Source organism: Colobus angolensis, unplaced genomic scaffold, assembly GCF_000951035.1.
Source record: "Colobus angolensis palliatus isolate OR3802 unplaced genomic scaffold, Cang.pa_1.0 Scaffold52, whole genome shotgun sequence".
Taxonomy (NCBI): domain Eukaryota; kingdom Metazoa; phylum Chordata; class Mammalia; order Primates; family Cercopithecidae; genus Colobus; species Colobus angolensis.
In genome coordinates this window covers 252,301-266,729 of record NW_012118710.1, presented here as the reverse complement: position 1 = coordinate 266,729, position 14,429 = coordinate 252,301, and the positions used below count along the sequence as shown (strand labels likewise).

The 14,429-nt window shown below is 48.7% G+C and overlaps 1 protein-coding gene across 2 annotated transcripts in view; it reads right to left on the bottom strand.

Moving 5' to 3' along the window:
* SLC20A2 (solute carrier family 20 (phosphate transporter), member 2) overlaps positions 1-14,429 on the bottom strand; it is a 127,042-nt gene that overhangs the window by 11,017 nt on the left and 101,596 nt on the right. For both annotated transcript variants that reach the window (XM_011960632.1, XM_011960630.1), the window contains 4 exons: positions 12,590-12,793; positions 10,115-10,703; positions 2,227-2,412; positions 946-1,030 (listed from right to left, as the gene is read on the bottom strand). In XM_011960632.1, the coding sequence (XP_011816022.1) occupies positions 946-1,030; positions 2,227-2,412; positions 10,115-10,703; positions 12,590-12,793 (1,064 nt within the window). The remainder of the gene's footprint in view (positions 1-945; positions 1,031-2,226; positions 2,413-10,114; positions 10,704-12,589; positions 12,794-14,429) is intronic.

Genomic DNA, 14,429 nt, shown 5'->3' with positions numbered 1-14,429 from the left:
AACATGGGTGGCTATGTCTGTTATGAGGGCTCATATATTCCTTCTGGTGCCGAGAACTCTGCCCCCATGCAGCAAACACCAATTAGTTTTCCTTGAATGATACAAATGAATGAACCTAGGAAAAATCCGGAAGTGACTTTCGCTTTGTTGAGACTGGTGAGTGTGTCTGTATACAGAGGCTCACCGGAGCTATTTTAGAAGTACTTGCAGATACTGGGCAGAGCAGGGTGATGAGACCTGGGCTCTGGTCCTCCCAATCCAGGTTCTGGTCCTCCCCACCCTGGCCACCTATGGATCCCTCCCTGAAACTCCCAGAGCCCATTTCCTCTTCACTGGTCTTCAGGGCTCCTCCCTGCAGCTCCAACTTTCCACACCACGACCAGGAGCCCTCTCTGGTCCAGCTGTAGGTTTCAGAGCACTCCTCAGTGGTCGGTATCAGTAATTATCCCTCATGGGGAATTTATGGCAATACCGTCACTTTGAACATCATATAAGGAACAAAACCAGAAACAACTATGCCCTACAATTCCACAGAGATGATTTTTGTTAATTGCTATTTCCACTGTCAACCCCCAGTCCCCTCAATGGCTGGACCAAGTGGCAGGCTCCCAAGTGAGCCCACAAGTATGCTCAGGCACACAGGATGCCAATCAAACTTCACCATGGAAGCAGTGGGAGGGCAGCAGGCCAGTCTCAGGCAGGCCAGCCCTAGCATTCATTCTGCCTTGGAAAAGCCAGGTCTGAACAAGGGATGGTGGTGTCCTACCGAGAGGAGGATGGTGGAGGGGGCAGATGGAGAAAAACAAGGTCCCAGAGACCCAGAGAACCTGGAGATGCGTTTTGCACAACCATCTAAAGAGCCCTACAGCTTCCCTCTCATGCGGTCGGGTGGCCCTGACCCATCCCAGTGGCCTGGAGAAGGCCTCCCGGCTAGCAGGGGCCTACCTTGCAGTGTGTGGTGCTGACTGGAAGCCCAATGTTGGAGGCGATCACCACCGTGAAGGCTGAGGCCAGCTCGATCGTGAAGCCGCTGCGGAGGGAGCATGAGACACGTCACGGGCGTCCTCTGTGTCGCCTCCCTGACACCCCGCGGGTGACAGAGGCTCGCCAGAACATTCTCTGGGGCGACTGCCGACTGCTGACTGGGCAAAATCAACTTTAACAGAACAAGAGGCCGCTGCTCAATGAGAGCGATTCCCACCAAGGCTGCGTTTTCCTGTGCACGGCCCCCAGAAGCCTGGCTTTCTGATACGTTTCAAAGACCACACACTGGGCCAGACATTCCTGCTGTGCAGTAAGATAGTAAATCAGTCATCTCTAAAACGCAAAGGAAACACTACGCTCTCATTTAAAAAATGTGTACTTATTACAAAAGAGTGTATTTTTCTCAGATTACGAATTTTTCTTCAAATCAATCTTCTAAAATATCTTTTATTGAAACGATTTTCAAGTGAGAACTTAAAATTGGAAATTTATATAGGAGGCTCACTGGAGCTATTTTAGGTTTCTCTGCAGATGCAGGGCAGAGCTGCGTGATGAAACCTGGGTTCTGGTCCTCCCCACCCTGGGTGCCTTTGGATCACTTCCTGAAACTCCCAGAGCCTGTAGGAAAAGGAAACCTCCCATATGTTTTAAAAAGAGAGAGATTTCCTACCACAGGTGGCTCCAAATTTTGGTCATGTTCTGAAAGTTCTGGAAGTTCCTTTAACCCCTGATGCAGGTAAAGGCTATGCAGTTGAGAGACCACATTTAAAGCCTCCAGAGCTCACCCATGATGACAGGGGGCGCCTTGCTGTCTGGCAGAGCAAGAGGAAAGTAACCCCAGCAGGAGGGTTGCTGAGAGCTGGGGTGGCCAGAGAACTTTCAGGAAAGGCCAGCCTGGGGGCCTGCTTAAGTCTGTGCCCTCCCTGCCCACCTGCCTTTGGCCCCCGTGCTGGCTAAGGGTGAGCTGCTTCTCTCCTCCCTGCCTGCTCTGCTCTGCTACCCCTGCTTGTCTGCCCTTCCCACTCCTCATCTCAGGGACCCTGTGGCTGGGGGCCGGGACACAGTGAGGGAGGGCAAGGATAGGTGGCATGGTAAGTAGGGCCATTCTTGCCCACTGTCCCCCCTCCCTGTGACGCGCTGCCGACTGCCGGTGCTGAGCAGGTTGTTCAGACACAGAAGGGCAGCTCTACCCAGGCCTCGGATGACAAGACCTGCCCTTCACGTCCACCAGCCCAGGCTTACCTGGACGGCGTGATAGGAGTGAGGTCTTTCCCCATGGTCTGAATCACTCTTCTCCCCCAGACCCAGAGGCCTGTGCAGATTCCAACTCCTCCATAAAACAGCAGCCAGACGGGTGTAGCTGCTTCTTGCATTACCCCGCCTTGTTTGTAAATCAGCCACAAGGCTACCAGGGGACCGATGGCATTACTGGGAAAAATAAAAAGAGAAAAGATTAACTAAATATGCAAGTGGCACTGTACATGATACAGGTGACTTTGTTTTATTGTGCTTCATTTTATTCACTTTATCACACTCCACAGATATGATGTTTTTTCTGTCTTTTTTTTTTTTTTTTTTTTTTGAGACGGAGTCTCACTCTGTTCTGCCAGGCTGGAGTGCAGTGGTGTGATCTCGGCTCACTGCAACCTCCGCCTCCCAGGTTCAAGCGATTCTCCTGTCTCAGCCTCCCGAGTAATTGAGACTACAGCTGTGGGCCACCACACCCGACTAATTTTTGTATTTTTAGTAGAGATGGGGTTTCACCATGTTGGCCAGGCTGGTCTTGAACCCCTGACCTCGTGATCTGCCCACTTTGGCCTCCCAAAGTGTTGGGATTACAGTCATGAGCCACTGCACCTGGCCTTCAGATACGACGTTTTTTTTATGAATTTGAGGTTTGTGGCACCCCTGCATCGAGCAAGTCCACTGACGCGATTTTCCAGCGGTATGTGCTCACGTCATGTCTCTGTGTCACATTTTGGTAATTCTCATAGTATTCCTGACTTTTTCATTATTATCATATCTGTTAGGATCTGTGATCAGTGATCTTTTATGTTACTATTATAATTGTTTTGGGGTGCCATGAACTGTTCCCATATGAGATGGTAAGCTTCACTGATAAATGCTATGTATGTTCTCCCTGCTCCACTGACCGCTCACTTCCCTGTCTCTCTCCCTCTGCTCCTGCCTATTTCCTGAGATATTGGTATATTGAAATTAAGCCAATAAATTACCCTACAGTGGCCTCTAAGTGTTCAACTGAAAGGAAGAGTTGCATGTCTCTCAGTTTAAATCAAAAACTAGAAATGATTAAGCTTAGTGAGGAGGGCATATCAAAATCAGAGATAGGCCAAAAGCTAGGCCTCTTGGGCCAGTTAGCCAAGTTGTGAATGCAAAGGGAAAGCTTCTTGAAGGAAATTTAAAGTGCTACTCCAATGAACACATGAATAATAAGAAAGCAAAACAGCCCTAGTGCTGATATGGAGACAGTCTAAGTGGTCTGGATAGAAGATCTAACCAGCCACAACATTCCCTTAAGTCAAAGCCTAGTCCAGAGCACGGCCCTAGTTCTCTTCAGTTCTGTGAAGGCTGAGAGAAGTCAGGAAGTTAAAGAAAAGCTGGAAGCTAGCAGAGGTTGGTTCAGGAGGTTTAAGGAAAGAAGCCATCTTCATAGCATAGAAGTGCAAGGTGAAGCAGCAAGTGCTGATGGAGAAGCTGCAGTGAGTTCTCCAGAAGATCCAGCTAAGATCATTGATGAAGGTGGTTACAGTAACAATAAATTTTCAATGTAGAAGAAACAGTCTTCTACTGGAAGAAGATGCCAGCTAGGACTTCCATAGCCAGAGAGAAGGCAATGCCTGCCTTCAAAGGACAGGCTGACTCTCTTCTCAGAGGCTAATGCAGCTGGTAACTTTAGTTGAAGCCAATGTTCACTTACATTCCAAAAATCCTATTGCTCTTAGGAATGATGCTAAATCCTACTCTGCCTGTGTTCTAGAAATGGAACAACAAAGCACATCTGTCTACAGCATAGTTTACTGAATATTTTAAGCCCACTGTTGAGACCTACTGCTCAGAAAAAAAATTAATATTTCAAAACATCACTGCTCATTGACAATGCACTTGGTCACTGGAGAGCTCTGATGGAGTTATGCAAGGAGATGAATGTTGTTCTTCTGTCTGCAAATACAGCATCTGTTGTGCAGCCCATGGATCAAGGAGCAATTTGACTTTCAAGCCTTATTTTACTTAAGATATACACTTTGTAGGGCTAGAGCTGCCATAGATAGTGATTCCTCTGATGGGTCTAGGGAGTCCATTGAAACCTTCTGGAAAGGATCCCCCATTCTAGATGCCATTAGAACATTTGTGATTCATGGGAGGAAGTGAAAATACCAACATTAACAGGAGTTTGGAAGAAGTTGATTCCGACTCTCCATATGACTTTGAGAGATTCAAAACTTTAATGAAGGAAGCCATTGTAGATGTGGTGGAAACAGCAAGAGAACTGGAAGTGGAGTCTGGCGATGTGACTGAACTGCTGCAATCTCACGACAAAACTTGAACAGATGAGGAGGTGCTTCGTATGGATGAGCAAAGAAAGCTTTTTGAGATGGAATCTACTCCTGGTGAAGATGTTGTGAACATTGTTGAGACGACAACAAAGGATTTAGAATATTCTAGAAACCCACTTGTCAGAGCAGAGGCTGGGTGTGAGGGGACTGACTCCAATTTTGAAAGAAATTCTATAGTGGGTAAAATGTTATCAAACTGCATTGCATGCTACAAAGAAATCTTTTGTGAAAGGAAGAGTTAATTGATGCGGCAAATTTCACTGCTGTCTTAATTTAAGAAATGGCCACAGCCACCCCAACCTTTAATCACCACCACCCTGATGAGTCAGCAGACATCAACATCAAGGCCCAGACCCTCCATCAGCAAAATTATGATTTGCTGAATGTTCACAGGGTTGCTAGCATTATTTTTTAGCAATAAAGTATTTTCAAATTAAGATATGTACATTGTTTTTTAGACACATTTAATAGACTACGGTACACCATTACAGAAACATAACTTTTCTATGTGCTGGGACACCAAAAATTTCATGGGTATTGTGAAACTTGTTTTATTGCAGTGGTCTGGAACGGAACCCACAGTGTCTCCCAGGTATTCCCATACATGGTGACTTTTGTCTTGAGCATAGCTCATCTTGGTATATTTGAGGTTCATCTATATCATCTATTCATGGTCAAAATGATTTTTTTAAAAAATTTTGGTAAAAAGCATAACATAATATTTACCATTGTAATCAATCTTATTTATAGTTCAGCAGTGTTAAGTATATTTACATTGTTGTGAAACAGATCTCCAGAGCTTGTTCATCTTGCAGATGTGAAACTCTGTACTCTTCAAACAAATTACCACTGCCCCTCCCCACAGCTAATGGCAACCACCATCCTATTTTCTAGTTCCAGGAATTTGACTGCTGTAGACAGCTCACAGAAGTGGAATCATATTTATCTTTTTTTTGAGACAGAGTCTTCCTCGGTCGCCCAGGCTGGAGTGCAGTGACGTGATTTCGGCTCACTGCAACATCTGCCTCCCGGGTTCAAGCAATTCTCCCGCCTTAGCCTCCTGAGTAGCTGGGACTACAGGCACATGCCACTACGCCTGGCTAATTTTTTGTATTTTTAGTACAGACGGGGTTTCACTATGTTAGCCAGGACGGTCTCGATCTCCTTACCTCATGATCTGCCCCTTAGCCTCCCAAAGTGCTGGGATTACAGGCATGAGTAGTATTTATCTTTTTGTGATGGTTTATTTCACTTAGCCTAATGTCCTCCAGGTTCATCCATGTTACAGCAGGTGATAGGACTTCCTTCTTTTTTAAGGCTAAATAATATTCCACTGTATGCACGGACACATTTTGTTTCCAGTCAGCCGTCAGTGGACATCTGGGTTGCTCGCCCCTCTTGCCTATGACAAACGGCAGTGCTTTGAACATGGGGTATAAATATCTCTTTGAGACTCTGCTTTCAATTCTTCTGTATGTATACCCAGAAGCAGGAATGCTGGATCATAGGGGAGGTCTGTTTAATTTTCTGAGGAGCCTCCATCCTGTTTTCCATAGTGGTTACACCATTTTACACCCCTACTAACAGTGCACAGGGTTACAATTTCTCTACATCCTTCACAACACTTGTTACTTTTTTTTTTTTTAAGTGGTAGCCATCCTAGTAGGTGTGTAATTTATTATTATTTTTGAGACAGAGTCTCCCTCTGTTGCCCAGGCTGGAGTGTAGTGGCGCAATCTCACCAGGGTGGAGTACAGTGGCGCAATCTTGGCTCACTGCAACCTCCGCCTCCTGGGTTCAAGTGATTCTCGTGCCTCAGCCTCCCAAGTAGCTGGGACTACAAGTGCCCAGCACCAGGCCTAGCTAATTTTTGTATTTTTAGTAGAGGTGGGGTTTCACCATGTTGTCTAGGCTGGTTTTGAACACCCAACCTCAGGTGATCTGCCCACCTCAGCCTCCCAAAGTGTTGAGATTACAGGCGTGAGCCATCGCGCCTGGTCTATTAAATTAATTGATTTTTTTTTTTTTTTGAGACAGAGTCTCACTCTGTCATCCAGGCTGGAGTACAGTGGTGCGATCTTGGCTCACTGCAACCTCCATCTCCTGGGTTCAATTGATTCTCCTGCCTCAGCTTTCCGAGTAGTGAGGACAACAGGCACGTACCACCACACCCAGCTAATTTTTGTATTTTGAGTAGAGATGGGATTTCACTTACCATGTTGGCCTGGCTGGTTTCGAACTCCTGACCTCAAGTGATCCACCCACCTCAGCCTCCCAAAGTGCTAGGATTACAGGCGTGAGCCACCACGCCTGGCCAAAATTAATTTTTTAAACAACCAAGTTCACAACGCAACAGCCAAGTTATTTTTTTCTTCCTTTTTTCCTCAAATTTCTATTTTCTCTGCCACCCCCTGCTGCTGGTACTAACATTAGCTGCCAGTTTGGGAGAGACTGTCAGGCCCCATACTATGGGTGGCAACATTTTGCTAAGCATCCATTCCCACAGCTGCCCTGCACAGTGGGCACTGTTGCTCCCATCTTACTGACAAGGAAACCGAGGCTAGGATCCCACCTCTGAGGTGGCAGAGTGGGCACGGCCCAGGCTGCTTCAGGCCCTCCTGCATGGGCTTCAGTCCCTTCACTGCTTATGTCTGTCAGGCCCCTGGAGCCCATGCAGATCCTGAGGTGCTCTTAACAGCTTCCCTGGCTCTTGTCTCCTCCCCCAGCCAGCTGTGTAGACTGGGTGTCACTGAGTCACTGGAACTGGCTTCCAAGTTGGCTTTGGTCTCGCTGTGTGACCCTGAGCAGGAGATCCCATCTCTGAGAGATGCCCACCCCGGCTCAGAGGGGTGTTAGAGACGGGGTGGGATAGGCCATGGCAGCTCAGTGATAAGGCCTCGGAGCTCAACCTCATGCTGAATTGCATGGACGCCTCTTCTCAGATGACTTCTAGAATGGTGCTTTCACTAGACACCCTCCCTGCTCCAAAGCCCCAGAGTAGTCCCCACGCTGCAAGCAACTGCTCGGAATTCTACAGTTACCCCAGCAGCCACTGCCTAGATGCTTCCTTTGAAATGAAACATGGTGTGTGTGAATGTGCATGAGTCCATGTGTGAGTGTGCGTGAGTGCATGTGTGTGTATGCATGTGTGAGTGTGTGTGTGTGAGTGCGTGTCAACGTGCATGTGTGAGTGTCTGTGCGTGTGTGCAGCTGAGTGTGTGAGTGGGAGAGAGTGTGTTGTGACGTTTCCATGAATATGTTTTTCTCATCTCCCTAACTGGCGTTTAAACTTCTAATGGATGGGGGCCCAGTTTCTAGTGCTCTGCCAGTGCCAGGCCTTCCATCAAGAATGCTTGATGATGAGGAGGAAGCAGGACGGTGTGGGGCAGACAAAAAGTTACTAACATAGGACACAGCATGCTATCTCCAAGAAAATACCAAATAAAATACCACAGAAACGCCCATGTGATGCTGAGCAGAACATAAGATGGCCGGGTTCGTCTGCAGCAAAGAGCAGAGATGCAGCTGCATGTGGGGAGGCGTTGTGTGCAGCCCATGGGGAGTCACTGACTGCAACAGAAGATGACAACGGCACAGTCCCCTGAACCGTCAGTGGCTGACCATGACCGTGACAGCACAAGCAGAAACGGATGGAAACCGAGTGAGTGGGGAGCACCATCCTGAGCATGTTACACAGGGGAAGCCTGGGAGGTTGGGACTCGTTTTCCCGCATTTTACAGATTGGGAAACAGAGACTTCGGAAAAGCAAGTGCCTTGTCTAGGGGTAACACAGCTGGAGGACGACAGCAGAGACCCAAGCCACCCTGCTTCCTGCACACCAGGCCTGGGCGTGGGGTGGGGCGGGTGGGGTGGGTGGGGTCAAGGTTGGAGGGTCATATCCGCCTGTCACTACACACTCATTTGCAGGATGCCTGTGACATTACCATGTGGGGTGACCTGCAGGCTCAGGTGGCAGCTCCAGTGGCTGCACCATGCAGTGGGGAGAACTAAAGCCCAGGAGAGGGGTGGAGCCTTCTCACTGGGGTTAAAGATGTCACTGAAGGATGGCTGGGCGCGGTGGCTCACACCTGTAATCCCAGCACTTTGGAAGGCTGAGGTGGGCGTATCACCTGAAGTCAGGAGTTTGTTGTTGTTGTTGTTGTTTGAGACGGACTCTAACTTTGTTGCCCAGACTGGAGTGCAGTGGCCGGATCTCAGCTCACTGCAACCTCTGCCTCCTGGGTTCACACCATTCTCCTGCCTCAGCCTCCCTAGTAGCTGGGACTACAGGTGCCTGCCACCACGCCCGGCTAATTTTTTTGTATTTTTAGTAGAGAGGGGGTTTCACTGTGTTAGCCAGGATGGTTTCCATCTCCTGACCTCGTGATCCGCCTGCCTCGGCCTCCCAAAGTGCTGGGATTACAGGCGTGAGCCACCGCGCCTGGCCGAGGTCAGGAGTTTGAGACCAGCCTGGTCAACATGGGGAAACCCCATCTCTACTAGAAACAGAAGAATTAGCTGGGCTGGGTGGTGGAAGTCTGCAATCCCAGCTGCTTGGGAAGGCTGAGACAGGAGAATCACTTGAACTTGGGAGGAGGAGGTTGCAGTGAGCCGAGATCACACAACTGCATTCCAGTCTGGGGAACAGAGTGAGACTCTGTCTTTAAAAAAAAAAAAATTAAAATTAAATCACTTCCTAGAAGTTCTCCTAGCATCCTGGTTCGGCACACCTTCTTGCTGTTTCCTCTGTCCCCGCGCTCCGCCTCCCGCCTGCCTGCCTCGCTGCCCCAGCGCTTCTCACCCAGGTAACCCATGTTACCTGCTCAGCACCCAGCCTGGCCTGTCCTGAACTCGGGTGTACATGGCCGCTGTCTGCTCAGCCTGAACAGCAGCATCGCTCCCTGGCTGCATCCAGGGCCTCGGTCATCCCTAACAGCAGCTCCACTCTCGCCTTTGCCAAGGCCACGGCTCCAGTCTTGGCAGCTGCCTCTTTCCTTCTTCTCTCATATCCGCGTCCAGGCCGTTGTCCAAAGCCAGTGCCCCTGTCAAACGTGCCCTGTGTGACCCCTGTCAAATGTGCCCTGGTGGCCCCTGATCACATCTCCACTGCTCCCCTCTCGAGGTGAGACCTTCCTTCCTATGTTCATCGGCCATGCGCTCTGCATCCACGACCCGCAGACCGGCGACCTCCTAGCTCATCCTGGAGGCGCGCATCTTGTGCCCGCCTCAAGACTGCACCTGCCGTTTTCCTTCCTGCTAATGCCATGTGGCCGCCCCTGCACCTCCGTCACCGGCCAGCTCTTCCCTGGGCAGCCCAGGTCGCATTGCCATCCCGGCGGCTCCTGCCCCGAGTCTACCTACCTTACTTTCCTGTTAACACTTCTCGCTGTCCCGCACACAATGCTGACTTATGGGTCTGTCCACCACCGCCTGTGCACCCCTACCCCGGGCAGGGGCTTCCATCGGTGCCGTTCACTGCTGGATCCCGGCACCCGCACAGCGCTGGCCCCTGGGGGAGCCTAAAGGACCGTTGTTGAATGAATGAACACACCCACCTCACGTCATTGCCGCCGTGAGCAAACGACCCAAAACAGGCGGTGAGGACCTGCAGGAAATGGAACAGGAGATGCACCTCGGGCGCGTCCTTCTCCTCCTTCTCCTCCTCCGCAGGGTCCTCTTGTGGCTGGTCAGGATCGGCCAGCTCTGACGCCAGCTTCATCTCCACGCCGCCCTCCTCCGCCTCGATCTCCGCCTCTGCCACCGCGTTGCAGTAGCTTGAGTAGCTGTCGTAGCGCAGCCTCTTCTTGGAGTAGGACACGGTGTCGCCCACCAGCTTCTCGCTGTCCTCTGCGGCCGATGAGTCCGCGGCTCGGAAGGTGGCGTGCACTGGCAGCCCGCAGATGGCTGCGGTGTAGCAGGTGTAACTGTTGTTACGGCGCAGCAGCCTGTAGTTGCTTTCCTGGGCCGGCTTCTCCTCGGGGCCCCTGTCGATGTGGATTTTGTGCAGCAGGTCTTTGTAGAGCCCCGAGTCTTTGTGCACGGTGTGATACACATGACCGTCGCTCCTGGTGTGGCCGTCGAAGCCGAAGGTGCCGTTGGAGACGGGCGATTTCACAGAGCCATGGGTCATGGACAGGGCCCTTCCTGAAAAGGGTTAGAGAAGGTCTCATTTTCCAGTCTCTTTTTTTTTTTTTTTTGAGGCCGAGCCTCGCTCTGTCCTCAGGCTGGAGTACAATGGCGCCATCTTGGCTCACTGCAACCTTCGCCTCCAGGGTTCAAGCGATTCTCCTCCCTCGGCCTCCTGAGTAGCTGGGACAAGCGCGACACCATGCCCATCTAACTTTTTTTTTGGATTTTTAGTAGAGATGGGGTTTCACCATGTTAGCCAGAATGGTCTCAAGCTCCTAACCTTGTGATCCGCCCGCCTTGGCCTCCCAAAGTGCTGGGATTACAGGTGTGAGACAACGTGCCCAGCCCCAGCCTTTCAAATATAAGCGAAGGAAACACTCTCTACTATTTCATGGCACTTATCTCCGGAAGGCTGGGGATGACTTATTAATGTATACTTTCTTTTCTAAGTTGGCCATAAAGGACATGTAATATGGTTACCACTAAAAATAATGTATACTTTCTTTTCTAAGTTGGCCATAAAGGACATGTAATATGGTTACCACTAAAAATAATAATAATAATAATAAACGTGAAAACATACAACAAAAGGGTAAAACTAATAATGTGGTATTTTCAAAACATCTTAAGTTCTGCTAAAAAGTGTCTTCCAGAAATTACTATGGCACTTGGCACTTTTTTTTCTGTTTCTAGAAACCAACACAAGGAGAATGTTAAGAAACTCATCTTAGAAAAACTTCATACTTGAGACAAAACCCACTTCATGTAAGGTAGATATTCCAGGTGCTTCTGTTTTGGTTTTGTTTTTAGAGACAGGGTCTCAGCTCTGTCACCCAGGCTGGAGTGCAGTGGTGCAATCATAGTTCACACCAACTCCTGGACTCAAGTGATTCTCCCGCCTCAGCCTCCCAAGCATCTGGGACTACAGGTGTGCACCATCATCCCAGCTAATTTTTTAGGTGCATCTTAAAAGGTCAGTCATGACTGTCAACGGCAGTATCTGAGATGAGTCAGGCAAAATGAATTTGCCTTCTCTGGGCCACATCTGAGACTGCACCTATGGCAGGCAGGTGCCAGAACCCACCGGGGCTGGCTTTGGTGAAGCTGTGCTCCCCTGGTGCTGCCCACAAACACTGAGAGTCTAAAGGACACAGAATGGTCTGGATGTTTTCTTTTCTTTTTTTTTATTTGAGATGGAGCCTCACTCTATTGCCCAGGCTGGAGTGCAATGGCGCAATCTCGGCTCACTGCAATCTCCGCCTCCCAGGTTCAAGCGATTCTCCTGCCTCAGCCTCCCGAGTAGCAGGGATTACAGGCGCCCGCCACCATGCCCAGCTACTTTTTGTAGTTTTAGTAGAGATGGAGTTTTATAATGTTGGTCAGGCTGGTCTCGAACTCCTGACCTCTGGTGATCCACCCACCTCGGCCTCCCAGTGTTGGGATTACAGGTGTGAGCCACTGCACCCAGCCAGTCTGGACATTTTCTAAGGTTTCTGTGGTTCGACGGTGGGACCACCTCCTTGGTTGCAAATTTAGCTTTCTCTTTGCATCTTCCATAACAAGCTGGGTTAACCAGTGTTCAGCAATTTGGTAACTCCTGGGGCATGGAGATCTGCATAAGTAGCGGAGTGGGTGCAGCACAGACATACAGTGTATGGCCCCAGCGCCTCCGGTGAGACTATAAACAGCTCTTGGAAGAAATCACAGGACAAGAGTGAGCCTGCTCTGCTGACTGGAATGGTTTCCTGAGGCCTCCCTAGCTTCTGGGTTTTCTCAAATTATAAAACCGGGGGATCCTTTTGTGCATTAAAACCAGATTGCCCACAGCCAGGCCCAGCTGGTCCTCCCCAGGGAACTTCTCTGTGCTGCCACGGAACCAAAGCTCTCCAGGCACATCTTACCGTATGCAGCCCGAGGGTGGCTGCCCGCAGAGGTGCCTTCTGAGGTCCCAGACGTCTCCCCTGCTGCTCCCGTGAGCGGGATGGTGCTGTCATCATTAGCCTTGGCACCTGGTAGCTCTTTAAATACTGGGGACTCTGCTTCCTGAACTTTACTGAGGCTTTCATCAGATACTCGTGATAAAGCACCTTCTTTTTGTAATTTGTCTAAAAAAAAAAAGTCATTCCGAACATTCTGGAAGAGAATTCTTATTATTGAAACATGAATATTAAAAAGTGAATCTGTATCTTTATGCTTTAGCACTGATTTTGGAAAAAACAAAAAAAGTTATAGCTAGATAGAAAAAATGAAGTCGAAACCAGGTGTGGTGGCTCACATCTGTAATCCCAGCACTTTGGGAGGCCGAAGCAGGTGGGTCACCAGGTCAGGAGTTTGAGACCAGCCTGGACAATATGGTCAAATCCTGTCTCCACTAAAAATATAAAAATTAGCCAGGCATGGTGGCAGGCGCCTGTAATTCCAGCTACTTGGGAGGCTGAGGCAGGAGAATCTCTTAAACCCAGGAGGCAGAGTTTGCAGTGAGCCAGGATTGTGCCACTGCACTCCAGCCTGGGTGACAGAGCGAGACTCTGTCAAAAAAAAAAGGAAGTCAAAAGTTAAATTAGTTACCTGGAAAACTCTAGCCAGAAAATTCAGCAATTGAGGAAAAGATGGAAATTTAGGGCCTGAGTTATCATATCCAAAAACAACAACAAAAAGGGTTAGCTCCGAATACCACAGTTCCCTCCAGCGCTAATGTTCTGTAAATCTATAGCCACCTAGACTGGCCTTCTGTTTCTTAAACCTCAGAATAAGAAACTTCAATTTCTGAAAAACTGCCTTTTTCAGAAAGTCACATAAATAAATAATAAAATATGTGATTTTTTAGACTGGCTTTTTCTACTCAGCATAATGCCTTTGAAATCCATCCATGTTGTTACATGGATCAATAATGTGTTCCTTTTAATTGCTGAGTAGTATTCAAATGTTCAAAGGCACCACAACTTATTTATTCTGTGAATAATGCAGGTTTTTGGAGATTGCATATAAAGGTGGTATAAACATTCACGTGCAGATTTCTGTGTGAATTTAAGTTTTCATTTTTCTAGGGAAATATCTAGGAGTGGTTAATTAAGAGTATATTTATGGCAAGTATTAGCCATATAAGAAGTTGACAGACAGTTTCCCTGTACCATTTGACATTCTCATCAGCAATGTACGAGGTTCCAGTTGCTCTTCATTCTTGTAAATACTGACAGCATTTAATACTGTCAGTTTCTCTCTCTCTCCCTCTCTCTCTCTCTCTTTCTCTCTCTCTCTTTCTCTTTCTCTCTTTCTCTCTCTCTTTCTCGGAATCTTGATCTCAGCTCACTGCAAGCTCCACCCCCCAGGTTCACGCCATTCCCCTGCCTCAGCCTCCCCAGGAGCCAGGACTACAGGCGCCCGCCACCATGCCCGACTAATTTTTTTTGTATTTTTAGTAGAGACGGGGTTTCACCATGTTAGCCAGGATGGTCTCGATTTCCTGACCTTGTGATCTGCCTGCCTCGACTTCCAAAGTGCTAGGATTATAGGTGTGAGCCACCGCGCCCGGCCTTTACTGTCAGTATTTTTAAAAAGCCGTTCAAGTAGGTGGTAGTAGTATCTCGCTGTGATGTGAATTTGTACTTCCCGATGACTACTGATGTTGAGCACCTTTTCATGGACTCATCTAATATCCATCTATCTTTTTTTTTGAGACGGAGTCTTGCCCTGTCACATGGCTGGAGTGTAGTGGCGCAATCTTCGCTCACTGCAACCTCC